This window comes from Haematobia irritans, chromosome 3 (assembly GCF_050003625.1).
Source record: "Haematobia irritans isolate KBUSLIRL chromosome 3, ASM5000362v1, whole genome shotgun sequence".
Taxonomy (NCBI): domain Eukaryota; kingdom Metazoa; phylum Arthropoda; class Insecta; order Diptera; family Muscidae; genus Haematobia; species Haematobia irritans.
Genome location: NC_134399.1, coordinates 156878708 through 156900338, shown reverse-complemented (window position 1 = coordinate 156900338; position 21631 = coordinate 156878708). Strand labels below are relative to the sequence as shown.

The 21631-nt window shown below is 30.6% G+C and overlaps 2 protein-coding genes across 3 annotated transcripts in view; one reads left to right on the top strand and one right to left on the bottom strand.

Annotated features, from left to right (window-relative positions):
* Positions 1 to 14226, top strand: part of LOC142231560 (alanine aminotransferase 1) — a 63953-nt gene extending 49727 nt beyond the window's left edge. For both annotated transcript variants that reach the window (XM_075302196.1, XM_075302197.1), the window contains exons 3-7: positions 8301 to 8390; positions 9772 to 10031; positions 10107 to 10671; positions 10736 to 10994; positions 13386 to 14226. In XM_075302196.1, coding sequence (XP_075158311.1) covers positions 8301 to 8390; positions 9772 to 10031; positions 10107 to 10671; positions 10736 to 10994; positions 13386 to 13534 — 1323 coding nt within the window. In that variant the 3' untranslated portion in view covers positions 13535 to 14226. The remainder of the gene's footprint in view (positions 1 to 8300; positions 8391 to 9771; positions 10032 to 10106; positions 10672 to 10735; positions 10995 to 13385) is intronic.
* Positions 14227 to 18487: 4261 nt separating this feature from the next.
* On the bottom strand, positions 18488 to 19444 carry BCL7-like (chromatin remodeling complex subunit BCL7B-like protein). The gene is made up of 2 exons (XM_075302198.1): positions 19037 to 19444; positions 18488 to 18875 (listed from the first exon to the last, which is right to left on the bottom strand). The coding sequence occupies exons 1-2, from the start codon at positions 19311 to 19313 to the stop codon at positions 18757 to 18759; spliced, it is 396 nt and encodes a 131-aa protein (XP_075158313.1). The 5' UTR covers positions 19314 to 19444; the 3' UTR covers positions 18488 to 18756.
* Positions 19445 to 21631: the final 2187 nt, after the last annotated feature.

Here is a 21631-nt window from a genome sequence, read left to right as displayed (position 1 = left end):
GTGATTTGTTAAGAGCTTGATAACTTTTTTTAAAAAAAAAACGCATAAAATTTGCAAAATCTCATCGGTTCTTTATTTGAAACGTTAGATTGGTCCATGACATTTACTTTTTGAAGATAATTTCATTTAAATGTTGACCGCGGCTGCGTCTTAGGTGGTCCATTCGGAAAGTCCAATTTTGGGCAACTTTTTCGAGCATTTCGGCCGGAATAGCCCGAATTTCTTCGGAAATGTTGTCTTCCAAAGCTGGAATAGTTGCTGGCTTATTTCTGTAGACTTTAGACTTGACGTAGCCCCACAAAAAATAGTCTAAAGGCGTCAAATCGCATGATCTTGGTGGCCAACTTACCGGTCCATTTCTTGAGATGAATTGTTCTCCGAAGTTTTCCCTCAAAATGGCCGTAGAATCGCGAGCTGTGTGGCATGTAGCGCCATCTTGTTGAAACCACATGTCAACCAAGTTCAGTTCTTCCATTTTTGGCAACAAAAAGTTTGTTAGCATCGAACGATAGCGATCGCCATTCACCGTAACGTTGCGTCCAACAGCATCTTTGAAAAAATACGGTCCAATGATTCCACCAGCGTACAAACCACACCAAACAGTGCATTTTTCGGGATGCATGGGCAGTTCTTGAACGGCTTCTGGTTGCTCTTCACTCCAAATGCGGCAATTTTGCTTATTTACGTAGCCATTCAACCAGAAATGAGCCTCATCGCTGAACAAAATTTGTCGATAAAAAAGCGGATTTTCTGCCACTGATTTTGGTAATAAAATTCAATGATTTGCAAGCGTTGCTCGTTAGTAAGTCTATTCATGATGAAATGTCAAAGCATACTGAGCATCTTTCTCTTTGACACCATGTCTGAAATCCCACGTGATCTGTCAAATACTAATGCATGAAAATCCTAACCTCAAAAGAATCACCCTTTATATGGTAAAAATGGTCATTTGGCGCAAAAGATTTTCTTCTTTATTTTTAGTTCATTTTTTCTTTTATGTGAAAGTGTAAATTCGTGAACTGCAGTTAAAAAGTACAATAGGGCAAAAAATATTCCTGGTTTAAACAAAGCTTTGTGGAAATCTGAAAATATGGAGTATAATTTCGTTCAATTTTTGTACGAATTAGTTTATTCTTCCTATAAAACAGTTTCCTTTTTTTTGCGGTGTGTCTATATTCCGTTCTCCTCTACGATGATCTTTGCTTTCTTCGTCTTAATTCATACTGCACTAAGAGTCTCGTGTCTCCATGTGACGTGAAATAATAGAAACATGTAGGATATCAACACCTTCCAAATCAGTATCAAATAATATAACCCTGCAAACTTAGCGGACACATATCTTGAAACTTGATTTGATTCATCGTGTGCAAGTCTTATAAAATCCATATAAAACCATCCCTCCTTCCGTTCCTGCTTTGAATTGCGTTGCACGTGATACATGTATTTTATAACTATTGTGTGAAGACTAATTGTTGAAGTAGTATTGACTAGGTCAGTAACATACGCTGGCCACTCACTTGCATATCATATAGTTTGTCTGTTTTGTAATAAGTGCTTCTAATTTATTATTCAAATATATGCACTATTCACATAAGAAAATTTGCTTGATTTTCTATTTATTGCTATTAAAGAGGGATAGGTCATGAGTCCTCATGGAATGAACTGATAGAAAATCTGCGAAACACTGGAAGCACTTATGTTGAATCTCAAAGCCGACATTACTTGTATTTATTATACTGAGAAATTCCCATTTATCAAATTGTCTGATTTTGATAATAATTTGTGTTTGGGAAAAAAGTGTGGTAGAAAAAATTCAGCAAATATCGGCAGCCGAGGAATGTTTTTAAAACGGTGTTATGTTAAATATTACCTATGAATTATCATAATAAAAATGATGTTTGCTTTATGCATCAGTTAATAACAATAAGTTTATGAAGCGTAGCGCCATTTATCGTAATCTAAAATATATTACAACAAAGCAAACTAAATATGACGTCTCTTGAAAAACATAGAACTTTCATTTGAAAATAAAGATCGAAAAAGCACAAAAAACATACAAGTTTTTAAAAATGTATTGGACGGACTGTCCATTGAGGATTATTAAACAATTGCTGCAAATAAGTTCCATGTGAATGAATAAAGTGACATTCGATAGTTTCTTCTGTTATTAATAATTGACATATATTGCCTGTATTAATTACAATACTAACTGAACACATTCTAACAAATGTATAAATTATCAGTTCGCTTTAGGTTATGAAGAATGTTAGTACGGCAATAAAAATGTGATCATGTGGCCTATACCATAGTTATAAAAACTGTGATGTAATATTCCATACTAACAAAAAAATCTTATCAACTTTGGTCATATTTGACACAAAATAGAGATATTGAAGAAATTGCAAAACAGAAACTGTTGACGAATGATTGCTGTTTTTCCTTTTCAGTGAGCCATTCAGACACACATGATTTGTGACACAATTTAGTGGTTACTAAAATACATTCATTTTTCACACGCCAACTGTATAAATATGAACACCAAGTATGTGAACACGTAAAAAATAAAACGTTTGAAAAAGTCGAAATCGGAAAAGTTATTATTTTGCTACATTTTTTTTTTGTTTCTTCGACACCTTCAACATTTAATCTCTACAAAAGGTTTTTTGTCCTTTTATACCTTGCATTCCGTTTGTAAGCACGGTTGCCACAGTTGGTAGAATTCTACCAAAAATGGTAGATTTTTTACATTTTCTAAAAAAATAAAATGTTTACAAAATTTCCTATAAAATTAACAATTTGGCAAAATAGAAACAAAAAATAAAATTTTGACAAAATTTTTTATAGAAATAAAATTTTGACAATAGAAATAAAAATTTGACAAATTTTTCTACAGCAATAAAATTTTGACAAAATTTTCTATCGAAATAACCTTTTGACAAAATTTTTTTTATAGAAATAAAATTCTGACAAAATTTTCTATAAAGATAAAATTTTAGCAAATTTTTCTATAGAAATAAAATTTTGACAAAATTTTCTATAGAAGTAAAATGTTGACAAATTTTTCTATAGAAATAAAATTTTGACAAAATTTTCTATAGCAATAAAATTTTCTATAGAAATAAAATTTTGACAAAATTTTCCACAGAAATAAAATTGTGACAAAATTTTCTATAGAAATAAAATTTTGACAACATTTTCTAGAGAAATAAAATTTTGACAAAATTCTCTATAGAAATAAAATTTAGACAAAATTTTCTATAGAAATAAAATTTAGAAAAAATTTTCTATAGAAATAAAATTTTGACAAAATTTTCTATAAAAATAAAATTTTGACAAAAATTTCTATAGAAATAAAAATTTGACAAATTTTTCTATAAAGATAAAAATTTGACAAATTTTTCTATAAAGATAAAAATTTGACAAATTTTTCTATAAAGATAAAATTTTGGCAAATTTTTCTATAGAAATAAAATTTTGACAAAATTTTCTATAGCAATAAAATTTTGACAAAATTTTCTATAGAAATAAAATTTTGACAAAATTTTCTATAGAAATAAAATTTTGACAAAATTTTCTATAGAAATAAAATTTTCACACCATTTTCTATAAAAAAAATTTGACCAAATTGATTATAAAAAAATAAAATTTTGACAAAATTTTCTATAGAAATAAAATTTTGATAAACTTTTCTATAAAAATAAAACTTTTTCCTATAGAAATAAAAATTTTACAAAATTTTCTACAGAAATAAAAATTTGACAAAATTTTCTATAGAAATAAACTTTTCACAAAATTTTCTATAGAAATAAAACTTTAACAAAATTTTCTATTGAAATAAAGTTTTGAGAAAATTTTCTATAGAAATAAAATTTTGACAAAATTTTCTATAGAAGAAAAATGTTGACAATATTTTTTTAGAAATACAATTGTGACAAAATTTTCTATAAAGATAAAATTTTGGCAAATTTTTCTATAGAAATAAAATTTTGACAAAATTTTCGATAGCAATAAAATTTTGACAAAATTTGCTATAGCAATAAAATTTTGACAAAATTTTCTATAGAAATAAAATTTTAAAAATATTTTCTATGGAAATAAAATTTTGACAAACTTTTCTATAGAAATAAAATTTTGACAAAATTTTCTATAGAAATAAAATTTTGACAAAATTTTCTATAGAAATAAAATTTTCACAAAATTTTATAAAGAAAAAAAATTTGACAAAATTTATTATATATATATAAAATTTTGACAAAATTTTCTATAGAAATAAAATTTTGATAAAATTTTCTTTACCCGTGTAAAAATTGGGGGATCTAATTAGATATGATTAGATCTCAAAATTGGCCCCTTTAGATCTAAGCAGATTTACCCAGATATGATTACACAAAATAAGATATAATTATATATAATTTCAATATGACGAGATATTACATCAGAACCAACTATATGTAGGGATAGATATAATTATATCAAAGACATTAGATCTAGGCCAATATTGAGATCTGATCAGATCTAATTCCATAGTAATTAGATATGATTAGATCTTACCATTTTTCGGATCTAGTCAAATCTAATCGTATGAAATTGGATCACTCGATTTTTACTCGGGTAGAAATAACATTTTGATAAAATTTTCTATGGAAATAAAATTTTGACCATATTTTCGATAGAAATAAACTTTTGACAACATTTTCTATAGAAATAAAATGTTGACAAATTTTCTATAGAAATAAAATTTTGACAACATTTTCTATAGAAATAAAATTTTGACAAAATTTTCTATAGAAATAGAATTTTGACAAAATTTTCTATAGAAAAAAAATTTTTGACAAAATTTATTATATATATAAAAATTTGACAAAATTTTCTATAGATATAAAAATTTTCTATAGATTGACAAAATTTTCTATTGAAATAAAATTTTGACAAAATTTTCTATTGAAATAAAATTTTGACAAAATTTTCTATAGAAATAGAATTTTGACAAAATTTTCTATAGATATAAAATTTTGACAAAATTTTCTATAGATATAAAATTTTGACAAAATTTTCTATAGATATAAAATTTTGACAAAATTTTCTATTGAAATAAAATTTTGACAAAATTTTCTATAGAAATAAAATTTTGACAAAATTTTCTATAGAAATAAAATTTTGACAAAATTTTCTATAGAAAAAACATTTGACAAAATTTTCTATAGAAACAAAATTTTGACAAAATTTATTATAGATATAAAAATTTGACAAAATTTTCTATAGATATAAAAATTTGACAAAATTTTCTATAGATATAAAATTTTGACAAAATTTTCTATAGAAATAAAATTTTGACAAAATTTTCTATAGAAATAAAATTTTGACAAAATTTTCTATAGAAATAAAATTTTGACAAAATTTTCAATAGACATAAAATTTTGACAACATTTTCTATAGACATAAAATTTTGACAAAATTTTCTATAGAAATAAAATTTTGACAAAATTTTCTATAGAAATAAAATGTTGACAAAGTTTTCTATATAAATACAACTTTGACTAAATTTTCTATAGAAATACAATTTTGACAAAATTTTTTATAGACGATTTTTTTTTGGTAGTTTTTTGGTAGAATTTTCTCCAAATGTTGGTTGGTTCTATAAAAAATAGATTTTTGACAAAATTTTCTATAGAAAAAAAATTTTGACAAAATTTATTATAGATATAAAAATTTGACAAAATTTTCTATAGATATAAAATTTTGACAAAATTTTCTATTGAAATAAAATTGTGACAACATTTTCTATAGACATAAAATTTTGACCAAATTTTCTATAGAAATAAAATTTTGACAAAATTTTCTATAGAAATAAAATGTTGACAAAGTTTTCTATAGAAATACAACTTTGACTAAATTTTCTGTAGAAATACAATTTTGACAATATTTTTTATAGACGATTTTTTTGTTTGGTAGTTTTTTGGTAGAAATTTCTCCAAATGTTGGTAGCTCGATTTCGGAATTACATAACAAAAACAAATTGTATTCACAGAAAATAGTTTTTTTTTTTTTTAAGATCTATACACTTTTGCATTACGTTTGAACCAATTTACCCACTCTGATTGAAGTAACTCCAAAATATGCATTCTGAACACATCAACCGTTCTTTCAGGTGCCAAAAACGATGTTTTTAACATTGCATCCAATTAGCTAACCAAAACGTGAAAGGAACAGAAAGTTTTGACCAAGTAAACAAGGGCTTTTAAACATATAAAAAATTGATACAATTAACTTTTTAATTATACTCGGAAAACTAAGACAGTGAATGAAACTAGTTACGTTTTTAATTACGTTTTTAGTTACGTTTAATTAAATTGAGTTCTGCAATCAACACCAATTAAATTATTAATTGAATCAATTAAAAAATAAAAAATTAATTAAAATTTGCTAATGAAATCAATTAATTTTTTAATCAAGTATTTTTTATGCCCAATTGAAACTGATAAATCACAGTTATAGCATTTCAATTAAAAATTTATTGGACCAATTAGTCTCATGATTGAATCAGAAAAAAATTTCTGTGCAGTGGATTTAAACCAAAAATTCGATATAAATATCAAACGGTAATTAATTTTTTAAGTCAATCCAGATTTAAATTGAAAAAAAAAAATATTTTTTTCTCTGTTCTTCCGCTCTTTCATCAAATAACACACTGAAGATTTTCGCACATTCTATCAATTATCGTTGTTATTCAAAAGAGTGAAATGAGTATTTTCGCTAAGAAGTCGGTTTCTTTGGTTTCTAAGGTTATTTGAAAGTTATTTAAGCATATTTTGTTAATAATTTTTTTCTGTTGCATTCGATTATCAATTTTAAATTCCTACTGCCATCATTTATAAACAATATTCAACCAACTATGGTCAACATCAAATAGTCTATACCTTATAATGAGATGTAATTGATAAACATGATGTTAGGAAGTAATCTAAAAGTTATGGCAATCTTTTGCCCAAAATATTGCTCTGAGTCGGTTCAACAATGATGCAAATAGAGCCACTATGTGGATCAAATTATTTTTCTAAAAATTATTTGTTTACATGTGCTTTATGTAGTCGGTGTTTGCATAGTCGACTTCCGATATGTTAGCTTGTTTCGACATGCACCCACTTTATCTTATATTCTATTGAAATTTGATTGACCGTATCGGATTTGTTTATTCACCATGGTATTAAAGGTAGATGTCCAAAAGTGCCCCAATATGTAATGGAATTAACATCAAATTTTGAATCAATTTAAATTTTTCGAATTGACTACCTTGGGAACGAATTAAGGCCATAAACGTAGTAAGGCCTCTGGGGGGAGGGCTTAGCCCCCCCTAGAATGTGAAAACTATATATGATTTTCCATTATATATTGTTACTGTGGTATAGATAGGGGGGCTATAGCCCCCTTGGTTAAAAATGTCTAGATAGGGCAATGATTATGGCCTTCAAATGGGCGACAAAGTCATCACACGCTGATCGAAAGTGGCTCTGCGATATTTTACTCATTGCGGCATAGCGCCGTCTTAAAATGATCGACACTTTTGTATTTTTTCATATGCCCCATGCTTAAAAGCCCAACGGAAAGAGATCCGGATATTTTGGAGACCATTGTGTGGTAAAAATGACGGAAGGAACCTCCTTTTTAAGCCATTCTCAACTCCTTAGCTCTTGCCACTCTAACTTCGGAGAGCTTTTGCACTTTTTGGAACTTCAATGGTTTTAGTCCAAGCCTCATTCTCAATCAACACATCATCTCACCAGCAAGTTCTCTATAACTGCTGCGTAGTTTTCGATCAAATCTGGACTTCATTTTTTGGATCAGTTCTGGTGTTGTTACCATTTTGTCGTCCACTTTTTAGACACGATGCAACACTGTCATTATCGCGGTAAAGAACAATGGTGCGAGATTTATTCTCATTTAAATCCTGAAGGCAATTAACGATAGCCACTTGTGGTTTTCCAGCCAAATATAACGTAATCACACTACATAAAACGCTTGTAAGCTAGTAAGCAATAAGATTAACTGTTACTGAAATAGCGAGCGATTTCGAAATGATAGCAACCTAGAGTTGGTTGCAATACATATCAGCCAAACTGTCACAATTTTGAAAGAGAATTGGGTTTAATCGGAATTTCAAATTAAATCGTCCATAAAACTTATACATACATACATACATACATATTTCCATCACAATCAACACATAATAAATTGACGACTGTCATAACAAATTTTCCATTATTCTATATTATATTGAAGATAAATATGTTCTCTTTTTCCAGGGTGTTAAAAAGCCTTTTGATTATGTCATCCGTGCAAACATTGGCGATTGTCATGCTATGGGACAAAAACCTATTACTTTCCTTAGACAAGTAAGTACAAAAAAAATACTAGACCATATATCAAACAATCAGATATTCGAACAATACGAAATGAGATTTAATTTTAATTGAACCCAAACGAGATGTGTGAAAACATTTATTAATTTAAACAATCATTCAATTTGCAATAAATTTTTCAGTAGACACAAACTAAATTGATAATATTAAAATGTAGGACACAAAGTGTTTAGCTCTACAATAGCAATGGTGGCACGGTTGTCACTCGAGAAAATTTTGTCAAAATTTTATTTCTATAGAAAATTTTCTCAAAATTTTATTTCTATAGAAAATTTTCTCAAAATTTTATTTCTATAGAAAATTTTGTCAACATTTTATTTCTATAGAAAATTTTGTTAAAGTTTTATTTCTATAGAAAATTTTGTCAAAATTTTATTTCTATAGAAAATTTTGTCAAAATTTTATTTCTATAGAAAATTTTGTCAAAATTTTATTTCTATAGAAAATTTTGTCAACATTTTATTTCTATACAATATTTTGTCAAAATTTTATTTCTATACAATATTTTGTCAAAATTTTATTTCTATACAATATTTTGTCAAAATTTTATTTCTATAGAAAATTTTGCCAAAGAAAATTTTTTTCAAAATTTTATTTCTATAGGAAATTTTTTCAGAATTTTATTTCTATAGAAAATTTTGTCAGAATTTTATTTCTATAGAAAATTTTGTCAACATTTTATTTCTATAGAAAATGTTCTCAAAATTTTATTTCTATAGAAAATTTTGTCAAAGAAAATTTTTTTCAAAATTTTATTTCTATAGGAAATTTTTTCAGAATTTTATTTCTATAGAAAATTTTGTCAAAATTTTATTTCTATAGAAAATTTTGTCAAAATTTTATTTCTATAGAAAATTTTGTCAAAATTTTATTTCTATAGAAAATTTTGTCAAAATTTTATTTCTATAGAAAATTTTGTCAAAATTTTATTTCTATAGAAAATTTTGTCAACATTTTATTTCTATAGAAAATTTTGTCAAAATTTTATTTCCATAGAAAATTTTGTCAAAATTTTATTTCTATAGAAAATGTTGTCAAAATTTTATTTCTAAAGAAAATTTTGTCAAAATTTTATTTCTACAGAAAATGTTGTCAAAATTTTATTTCTATAGAAAATTTTGTCAAAATTTTATTTCTATAGAACGTTTTGTCAAAATTTTATTTCTATAGAACGTTTTGTCAAAATTTTATTTCTATACAAAATTTTGCCAGAATTTTATTTTTATAGAAAATTTTGTCAGAATTTTATTTCTATAGAAAATTTTGACAGAATTTTATTTCTATAGAAAATTTTTTGTACTTCACAATAAGTGCCAATTTTTGCTAACCTTTCTTAATTTCTGTTCCGAAACAGCTTTTAAATTTGACTTTTGATCCCGAATTGATCAAATCCCCCAATTATCCCGAAGATGTTAAGGCCCGTGCTAAGGCCGTATTGGAAGGCTGCCAAGGTGGATCAGTAGGCTCTTACACAGACTCGGCTGGCATAGAGGTTATTCGTCGTCAAGTAGCTGACTTCATTTCTGCTCGTGATGGAGTACCTTGCGATTGGCATAATGTTTTCCTTACTGCAGGTGCTTCTCCTGGTATCAAGAGTGTTTTATCCTTGTTGAGGTAAGTTTTCCATTTTAATTTGGATATTTCTATATTTTTGACCGAAAATATTACATTTACATATTATTGCAACAGATGTAAAGTTGGTGGCAAAGCTCCCGGTATTATGGTCCCAATTCCTCAATATCCTTTGTATTCGGCCACAATTGCTGAATATGGTATGACCAAAGTCGATTACTACCTAGAAGAAGAGACTGGCTGGAGTTTATCAACCAAAGAATTGCAACGTTCCTATGATGAAGCCAAAAAGACTTGTAATCCCCGCGCTATTGTTGTCATTAATCCTGGCAATCCCACCGGTCAAGTATTGACCAGAGATAATATTGAAGAAATTATTAAGTTTGCCCATAAAAATAAACTCTTCATTTTGGCCGATGAAGTGTATCAGGACAACATCTACGCAAAAGAATCGAAATTCTTCTCATTCAAGAAGGTATTGACCGAAATGGGTTCACCCTACAGCGAAATGGAATTGGCTAGCTTTATGTCCACCTCAAAGGGATATTTGGGTGAATGTGGTATTCGTGGTGGCTATATGGAAATTATAAATATGTGTCCCCAAGTTATGGCTATGTTAACCAAATCGATCACAGCTAGTCTGTGTGGCACCACTGCTGGTCAAGTGGCTGTCAGTGCCTTGGTATGTAATGTTATGGCGAAAATTGATACAAAATTAAATAAACGACTTCATTTTTGTGTTGTAGGTAAATCCACCAAAGCCAGGAGAGCCCTCATACGATAAATATATGAAAGAAAGAAATGGTATTTTGGGAGCCTTAAAGGAACGCGCTGAATTGGTCCACAAAACTCTTTCCAGCTTTGAGGGTTATAAGGTTAACAAAGTTCAAGGAGCTATGTATGTTTTCCCTCAAGTCGAAATTCCACCTAAAGCTGTTGAAGCTGCCAAGGCTAAAAATATGGCTGCCGATGTTTTCTACGCAACAGAACTTTTGGAAGCTACTGGTAATTTTTAGTGACCATTTATTTCACTGTGTGTTCAAAATGAAGTTTCAAAGCGCTCTATTTTTCCTATTCTTGTTACGCTGAATCTGAGAGAGTTAACAGCTTTTCTCAATTAGAGATATTGTAAATATTCGTCACTAAGATTGCAGGGCAATTGAAAGAAAAATTGTAGGAACGCAAATGTAATATTTATTTTTTTATTTAAAGCTTCAATCAAAATTATTGAAATTGTACTAAACCCCACTTTTCGAGTCATAATTTAGTCAAATTTGACCAACATCTATAAACGATTTTAAATATCCTGCAAAGTCCATCAGTCGAATTTGGTGTAAAGATAAAAAGAAGAAACTAATACACTAAATTTTCTATAGAAGAAAATTTTGACAAAATTTTTTATAGAAAACAATTTTTGACAAAATTTTCTGTAGAAAAAAAATTTGACAAAATTTTCTATAGAAGAAAATTTTGACAAAATTTTTTATAGAAAACATTTTTTGACAAAATTTTCTGTAGACAATTCTGGTAAATTTTGACAAAATTTTCTATAGAAATAAAATGTTGGCAAAATTTTTATCAAATAATAAAATTTTTTAAATTTGGCAAATTTTTGGTAAAATTTTCTTCAAATTTTGGTAGATTATTTTTGGCACGAGTGACAACTGTGATCGCTATCCTATTTCTTAAACTTTTCTTTCGACCAATTGACACGAGCCTTTTTTGAGCGATTGACAAATTGTGAACAATTTTTTTTTTGACGGCGAAATATTCATGCAATATTGATTGAATGTTGGTCCCACTAATACTTATGGTTGTCTCAATCGTACGATAGGTCACATGGCGTTCTGGCAATATCAGTTTGTGCACAGTATCAATGCTTTCCACATCAACAACTGATTTTGGACGACCTTCACGAAATTTGTCGTGAAGTTAACTGCGACCATCGATAAGTTAGGTTAGGTATTGTGGCAGCCCGACATTTCAGACTCACTTAGACTATTCAGATCATTGTGATACCGCAGTTGTTGGTGAATTTCTTTCTTATCGCTGAGTGCTACCCGATTCCATGTTTAGCTCAATGACAAGGGACCTCTTTTATAGCCGAGTCCGAACGGTGTTTCACATTGCAGTGAAACCACTTAGAGAAGCCTAGAAACACTCAGTAATGTCACCACCATTTGGGAATAATCCAAAGCAGGGATTGAACCCGCTACCCTTTGTATGCAAGGCGGAGGGAGTCACCGTGGTGCAATGGTTAGCATGCCCGCCTTGCATACACAAGGTCGTGGGTTCGATTCCTGCTTCGACCGAACACCAAAAAGTTTTTCAGCGGTGGATTATCCCACCTCAGTAATGCTGGTGACATCTGAGGATTTCAAAGCTTCTCTAAGTGCAATGTGAAACGCCGTTCGGACTCGGCTATAAAAGGAAGTCCCTTGTCATTGAGCTTAACATGGAATCGGGCAGCACTCAGTGATAAGAGAGAAGTTCACCAATGTGTCACAATGGACTGAATAGTCTAGGTGAGCCTGATACATCGGGCTGCCACCTAACCTAATCTTGTATGCAAGGCGGACATGCTAATCATTGCACCATGGTGGCTTTGTATCGATAAACACTGGTATTTGACAGAGCTTCATCGCCCAAAAATTGAATTAAGTTCATCGATGCACTGTTGTTAAGTAAATCTTTTTAAAAAATAATCGGACGAAAATATCGTGAACATTTTGTCCGATTATTTTTTAATTCCTTTAATTCCAATTTTTGGGCGAGAAGAATCTTTTAAGTTGCTGTAAACCGCACAAATAGCGCTCGTATGTGAAAAGGTTCTGAATATGTATAACCTCAAAAATATCAAGCTTTACGATAGAGGTGTCTGTTGGCAGGTTGCGAAACTAACTATGGCTGCATAATCACGGTTGCCACTCGAGCCAAAAATAATTTACCAAAATCTAGAGAAAAATTATACCAAAACAACTACCAAACAAAAAAATGTTCTATAGAAAATTTTGTCAAAATTTTATTTCTATAGAAATTTTTGTCAACATTTTATTTTTATAGAAATTCTTGTCAAAATTTTATTTCTATAGAAATTTTTGTCAAAATTGTATTTCTATAGAAATTTTTGTCAAAATTTTATTTCTATAGAAACTTTTGTCAAAATGTTATTTCTATAGAAAATTTTGTCAACATTTTATTTCTATAGAAACTTTTGTCAAAAGTTTATTTCTATAGAAATTTTTGTTTGTAAAATCCAGCAAAACATCAAAAATTCTAACAGTCTAACATACAAACACTAAAAAATGTACCATTTTTGGTAGAATTAATATTTAATTAATATTTTTTTTCTTCTAAAACTGTACATTATTAACTCAATGTTTCATATTTTTTCAGGTATCTGTATTGTTGCCGGTACCGGTTTTGGCCAAAGACCTGGAACTTATCACTACCGTAGTACCATTTTGCCTCAAACCGATGTATTGAAAGACATGATGAACAAATTCCAAAAATTCCATGTTGAGTTTATGAAGAAATACAAGTAAATTTTGTATTTTGTTCATATGTTTTTTTTGTATGCTACTGGGAATGAGTTAAGCATCACGATATTTTTCCTTAAACGAAATATTCCCTTCCCGCTCATTGATATTTTTTATACCTCTGTGAGTTTAGTTTTTCTTTTCTGTTTCCTTTAAATGTGTGATCCTATTGATATCAATTTAATCATTAAAAGAAATCCTATTTTGTTATTTATGTATAATCTGCCTATCCCGTATATACATATATATATATATATATATATTTAATTATATATAAATTATTGATTGTTGTTAATTAAGATTAGAATGCAAAGTTCAAAAAAAACAAGAAATTATAAATCAACAACAGTTTTACATTTTACAAAACATTGTTTTCTTTGATGTTATGATATTTTCGCAATGCTCTATATGCCGCAGTCAAACGAGAAGTAATAAATTTTATCTTGTGTGTGTGCATTACTAATGAAAATGTCATTATATACAACACAATAGTCACAAAAAAAGTATATGGCGCTTGTGTTGCATAACTATGAATGTATAGTTTAAGAAATTTTATATTCGTTTTGTTGATATGGACAATAATTGTATTTTGTTATGTCATCTAAATGAATCCCTTTAAGGTCATTCTTTGATAAAAAAAAATAATTTAATAGTAATAGTAAATTTAATAAAAAACAAAATCCAATTATTCAATTAAATGTTTTTGATCTTGAATGGAAATTGACCCCTTCATTGTCTTCGTTAAAGAATTTTCTAGCTGCCAATCATCATTTGACAACAGGCAATAAATATTCTGAGATATCCAGAATAGGAAAATTCTTTAGGTGAACAAAAGCCTTAAAAATACGATCTTAGTCCTGAAGGAGGAACCAGTTCTTATTGCGAAACGGAACAAGGTTAAGTTAGGTTAGCTATAGTGGCAGCCCGAAATTTCAGGCTCACTTAGACTATTCAGCCCATTGTGACATCACAATGGTGAACTTCTCTCTTATCAGTGAGTGCTGCACGATTCTATATTTACCTCAATGACAAGGGACCACCTTTTTATAGCACAGACCGAACGGCTCCCCACATTGCTGTGAAACTACTAAGAGGAGCTTTGAAACACTCAGAAATGTCTTCACCATTACTGAGAGAGTATAATCAACAGCTGAAAGAACTTTTTGGTGTATGGTAGAAAGTGGGACGTGCAAGACGGCCATGCTAACCATTGCACAACGGTGGCTTCCACTGCGGAACGGAACACTTAAAGGAACTATTAATTCGAACTCTACTGCCAAACATACCCTTGCCTGTCGAAGCAAGCATGGCAGAGACTCGTGCAGAAATTTTAAGACTTGCAGCATATCATTTATTCAATACGAAAGAAATACAATGTATCGATAAGTTCAATAAAGTAAATATTATAATATTTATAATTAAATATTTATTTTCAGATACATAATTAAAAATTATTATTTTTAATATTAAAATTTTAAATTAATATTTTAATTTATTTTTTATCCGATTTGCCTGAAATTCAAAATCTAGAAGTATTTTGGGTCCATATATAATATGGTGTGTATGGATATAGCCCGATCTCCCGATTTGACTTCTTGAGCGAATTCTTATCCGATTTGCTTGAATTTCAAAATATAGAGTTTTTTTGGGCCCAAAAGTGTGCCGTATATGGTGTGATTTGGTACACATTTTGATGGAGTGGATAAGCTTAACAAAGACTTGGAAGCTATTAATTCTTGGGCAGCTGCAAATCAAATATATATAAACCCTAAAAACCCAATTTTGTTACTGTACTAAACGGGCGAACAAGCGATATTGATTTGAGAGAACATCTAGTAAAATCGGAAATTATTGTACTGGTATCAAACGCTAAAAACTTGGAAATCATTTTCAATAAAACCCTGACATGGAATGACCATGACCACTACATATTCGAAGCCTACTAGTTAAATCTTATCTGATGGCAGTACTATTGTACGGAAGTGAATTATTTTCTAAATGCGACGCTAGAAGCAAACATCGCCTGAACGTCGCATATAAAGCAATACTTAGATACGTATACGGCCTAAGAAGATTTGAAAGTTGTTCAGATTATCATAAAAAATTTGTATGGTATCGGGTTTGAGGATTATCTGAATAAAAAGTCGCTTCTGTTAATGCACAAACTAATATATATATCAAAACACCTGAATACCTCTACAGCAAACTGAAATTTGGAAGTAGTAATAGTGGTTTACTGGTTATTCCTATGCGACATCAACTTCTGGTCTCTGCGTGGCAATTTTTCCTCAACACATCCCGTCTATGGAACTCTCTTCCTGCACAAATACAAAACCTAAACAACCCAATTCAGTTCAAAACAGCCCTTATTAAGCATTGTTTAAACGCCGAATAACGCAATTTATTTTCTTATTTTATTTGTTCTTTATATTACATTACATTTTATTATGTTTAATTTTTTTCTGTTTATCGCAATTTTTATTGTTAAATTATTTTCGCTTTCATTTATTATAACGCAATTTATTTTATTTGTTCTCTATATATTTCATTACATTTTATTTTGTTTCATTTTTTTTCTGTTTATCGCAATTTTTATTGTTAAATTATTTTCGCTTTCATTTTTTATTATGTTTTTCTTTTTATATCTAATTAATATTATTAAGCCTTATTTCGTTTTATGATATCCTAAATATTATGTTTAATCATCTTGAATCATATACTGTATTTATGAGATTGTAATCTTTTGTATGTGAAACTATAGATAAACAAACTTGAAACTTGAATATTGCCCCATACAGACCGATCTCCTGATTTGATTTTTTGGGCTTCTAAAGGGTGATACGGTCAAAATTTGGTCAAGGGAAAACGCGTGTAAATCTGTGAAATCGTTTATTTAAAAAATCAAATTAAATTTCTTTTTCAAGTTCAATTAGTATAAAGTTCAGGAAAAATATTCAGTTAGGCTTTCGCTTTTCCAAATCCGAATTGCCGGGCCTCTCGCTTGACACCTGCCATCAGACTTTATACAGCCACCTTGTCCACCTTCTTCGCCGCAGAAATCCAGTTTGCCTTGAACTGCTGCTCGTCCTTAGCAGTTTTTTGATCTTCTTTAGGTTCCGCTTGACAATAGCCCAGTATTTCTCAATTGGGCGGAGCTCTGGCGTGTTGGGAGGGTTCTTGTTTATCATCGCGATTTGGAGTCACTACCTTCTTGTAAGTCGATAGTCCGGCTTGTTTTTTGGCTCGATGCACGGTTGTAGACGATACACCCAGCTTATTTGCGGCATCTCGGAGAGAGAGGTTAGGGTTTCGTTTGGAACTACCGGCAACTCTCTTTGTCGCCTCAGCGGCTTCCGGTTTTCTATTTCCCCCCGATCCAGACTTCCTGGCTGTCGACAAACGTTCCCCAAACACTTTAATTACATTGTAACGGTTGATTTGGCAACTTTTAACGATTTTACCAGCTTTGCGTGCGAGTAGCTCGGATTTTCGCGATGCGCGAGCAAAATTTTGATACGCTGCTCTTCTTGCTTGGACGGCATTTTGACAAATGAAGAGTGAATTCCAAAATCAAAATAGGAGCAACATTCTACACACACACACCTTCAAAATGAGGGGTGTTCAGGTTTTTTAAATGCAAAATTGAAAGAAATACGTCAAGTTTATATTGACCAAATTTTGACCGTATCACCCTTTAGACACCGCAATTTTTATTCGATTTGCCAGAAATTCAAAATCTATAGATATTTTGGGTTCATAAATAAGTGTGCCGAATATGTTGTGTATGGGTCAAAGGTTTGATATAGCACCCATATAGCCCGATCTCCCGATTTTTTTTTTCTTGAGCGTCTAGACACCGCAATTTTTATCCGATTTGCCTGACATTGGAAATCTAGAGGTATTTTAGGTCCACACATAAGTGTGCTGAAGATGGTGTGTATCGGTTTATGTTTTGGTATTTCCGATCTCTTGGTATAGACCGATCTCCTGATTCAAAGTCAAAGGTTTGATATAGCACCCATATAGCCCGATCTCCCGATTTTTTTTCTTGAGCGTCTAGACACCGCAATTTTTATCCGATTTACCTGACATTGGAAATCTAGAGATATTTTAGGTCCACACATAAGTGTGCTGAAGATGGTGTGTATCGGTTTATGTTTTGGTATTTCCGATTTCTTGGTATAGGCCGATCTCCTGATTTTACGTCTTCCCGGGAATGGAAAAAGTCCAGGAAAAAGAAGATCCTAATGCTAAGAATATCTTCCTTACTTCTCCAGATATCTTACATTTTGAGGATTCTGAGCCATACAGAGATAATAGAAGACATCTGTAACCATATTTTCCAATCCAGAACCTGCGATTCAATTGCCCTTGTGTTCTTGGCGGCTTTTATCATCTGGACTGCATCCTCCTAGTTGAAGCCCGTAGAGCGTGCTATCAGATCTGAGTCTACGAAAGTCCCGCTTTAGCCTTTTTTCTTCCAGAATCAAGGCAAACAAGGTAAATGAAAATACTCTGCAAAAATTACAACCCATGACTTTGGTTCATAAAAACTCAAATGAGCCAGAACTTGGAATGTTCGAACGAATTGTTAAAAAAAGATAGTAGATCAAATTGATTTGAATAAAATATAGGTTACAAGAAACACGAGTTAAATCAGCATTAAATCGATATTTATTCTATACATCAGGCCGGCTGGGGCTTGAATGGAAAGATGTTCCTGTAAAAAATCATTTGATTACCAACCATTTGTCGGAGGAAGGCCCAAGCTGGGATGGTAACATGAAGTTGCTGAAGACATCTCAAAGTTTTGTGGGGAATTGTGCAGGAGTTTGGATATACATTCTAGGTTTGCCTCCTATAGCAGATGGTATTTATATAAACCGGTATTGGCATGACCAAAATGTTACTGGACAATGAGGAAATTCTCCAATCCTAACCAAACATAAACCGTCAATATCAAGACGATACCACTTACATTTTTTTATTATATAGTCATTAAAGCTTCGTAGACTAATTTCACGATCCTTTCAGACCAGATGGAGTGAAAAAGTCCATTACAAAAGTCTTTAGTAAACCATAATAAATTACTCAAAAACACAGATCAAATGTGTACCATAATTATTACTATTTCTAAACATACAGAATACACTTAAAACCATAAAATAACTAAAGTAGTGTTAAAATATCCAAAGTTTGTACAAAATACAATTTATGTGTGTGTATATTTAGTCGGATGTTTTTATTCTCTTGACGGGACCCTCGCTACCTTGTGAATTGGAGTCCTCCGAAAATGGCATACTGCTTACAAAATCTGCACCCTGAGAATCACTGACCACGGAAAAACCTTCAAAATAGGAAATAAGATATTTGTAATTATATCAATAAAAAAATTAAGTCAATTTGTTTTTTTTTTTCTATAATAAAAATGTATAAAAACATCAAACATTTTGGGTAGAATAAGAGAATATTGGCGTGGAGCTTATTCGTCATGTCTTATTCACTCACAGGTATTGGAATCATCTGCTGTTAAGCCGTAACTCGAGGTCATTTGTGGTGGGGTGGGTGTTCCTTTTTGTATATTTTCCTTATCACTTTTGCTGAGACTGTTGTGTTTCTTTTTATCATTATTGGATATAGGAACCCATTTGAAAATCTTCATTGTAGTGTCATTGATTGTCACCCACTTCTTTTCCCAATGTCGTGGCTTGTCGACAGCTTGCATTACTCGTTTGATATCATCTTTTGCACGGCTGCGGGTTTCGGCTCTGACACTACGTGACATTATTCAAATCTCCAGTGGTTATTGAAAATTTTAAATTATTCTTTTTATAAATGTTTTCGTGAGTATTGATTCCAAGCCGGGAAGAAATGTTGGTGGTAGTTTTTCTGTCAATTTTCTGTGTTTACGTTAGTGTTGTAGTACATCAGAATATTTATCGAATATTCAATACATAAAGTAACCAATTGCTTAGTGCACAATGGGATGATATTTTCGATTAAAAAAAACTATTTCCCTCAATTTTAGAATGTGAACCCCCCTAAAGGCCGGTTCGGTTTTGGAGTTGAAAATCACATCATTTTCGCGATAGCTTTTTCTGAAATAATCCAAAGTATACATGAAAGCAAACATATTCCTGTTAAAGGACAGTAAAGAGTTGGCATTATCGCGCAAAATTCACGATTACTTTTATATTTATTGTAAAAATAAACAAGCCTACAGGCCAATAGAAAATGGTTCCAAAAAATAACTACATATACCCTGCCAGCATTTCAAAGTTCCATTTCATCCGCATCACTACCACAGACTCGTAAGTGACACTACAACTATCGCCATGTGTGATGGGGAAATGTATCAAAAAGTACAAAATGTACATGAAAGTATTTTGCCATCACTGTTGTCACAAGAGCCATTTTATATATTTTGTGAAACACCAAGCGCAACTAGCAGCCTCGCATTAAGAATAAACACACTGGCTGATAGACGCTGGTACATCAGCAGAATTGCAACGTGAAACTCAACATCATTATGTATTTTATTAATGTTTTACATTAAGGCCGGTACTATGTTCATTATTGCCCTGCCAGCATTTCAACGTTCCATTTCATCCTCATCGCTATCACAGACTCGTAAGTGACACTGCAACTATCGCCAACTGTGATGGGGTAAATATATCAAAAAGTACAAAATGAACATGGAAGTATTTTGCCATCACTATTGTTACAAGAGCCATTTTATATTTTGTGAAACACCAAGCACAACTAGCTTCTTATATTTTATTTAAATAAAAATGATAATGAAGTGCTAAAAACATAGTTATTTCGCTTAAAATTGTGGAAGGTATATTGGTGAACAATTTTTGACTTTCCAAATGGAATAAAGTGATAGTTTTTCAAATATTTTTCCAGGCACGCTGCCTCCATTGGGAATAAAAGCACTGGCTGATAGACGCTACAACATGTAACTTGCAACTTGTAACTCAACATCAATCTTTTATTAATGCATAAAAATATGTTAAATGTGATGTGATAGTCGTATAAATGTTATATTTATGAGAATTTATAAATGTTTAATAAAATTAAAAATCATCTAAACAATCGGGTTTTACTTGACCACAATGATTCTTTTACAACTATAGGTGAGTATTAAGTTCGAGTTTAGCCGCTAAAATTGCTAAAGTGAAAACTAAATCAGTAAGAAAAATGCATGAAATTATACATATTTGTTGCAAATTTTATTACAACTTGATGGGGAAAAGCCCAAAGCAAATTTTCACAAAGTTTGTATTCCTTAAAATGGATTATTAAAGAAAAGTAATCGTGAAAAAATCATGTTTTTAGCGGCTAAAGGTGAGTATTAAGTTCGAGTTTAGCCGCTAAAATCGTCATTTTTTCACGATTACTTTTCTTTAATAACACTTTTTGAGGAATACACACTTTGTGAAAACTTGCTTTGGGCTATTCCCCATCAAGTTATAATGAAATCTGCAACAAATATGTATAATTTTATGCATTTTTTTACTGATATAGTTTTCACTTTAGTGAAAAAACTCGAACTTAATACCCACCTTAAACTCGAACTTAATACCCACCTTATCTTAAAATTCACTTTTTCTGATTGTTTGAAGGGGCTCTTATTGGCGTCGTTCTAAATTTATTAAAAAAGGCACCTAATAATTGCACTCATGCGATACTTTTTTGTAGTAACTTGGCGTGGTACAACTTCTCAATAGTGGCGGCGCTTTTCCGAGGAGTTTTGGATATCGTATACGACTGTTTTCGACGTAGTGGGGATTCTCAGAAGCGCCCCCAAATTCAAAAAATGTTGGCAGGGTGCGAAAAAATTTTATAGAAACCATTATTTCGCACATAGAAAGCGGTGTTTATTTAGGTAACTTGGAGCGCTATTGTACAGGGAGCTATATTGAATTAAGTTGGTGGTTGCTGCTTGCTATTACAAAATTAACATTTTATTTTCCTTGGGCAATTGATCTGCTACTCCTTTGATCCTTTGTATAGTTTCGGAACAAAAATATAAACCGTATTTGTGTTATAAACCCACACAAATAGTTTTAATAAATAAACTCGAAAAAAAAACAAAGT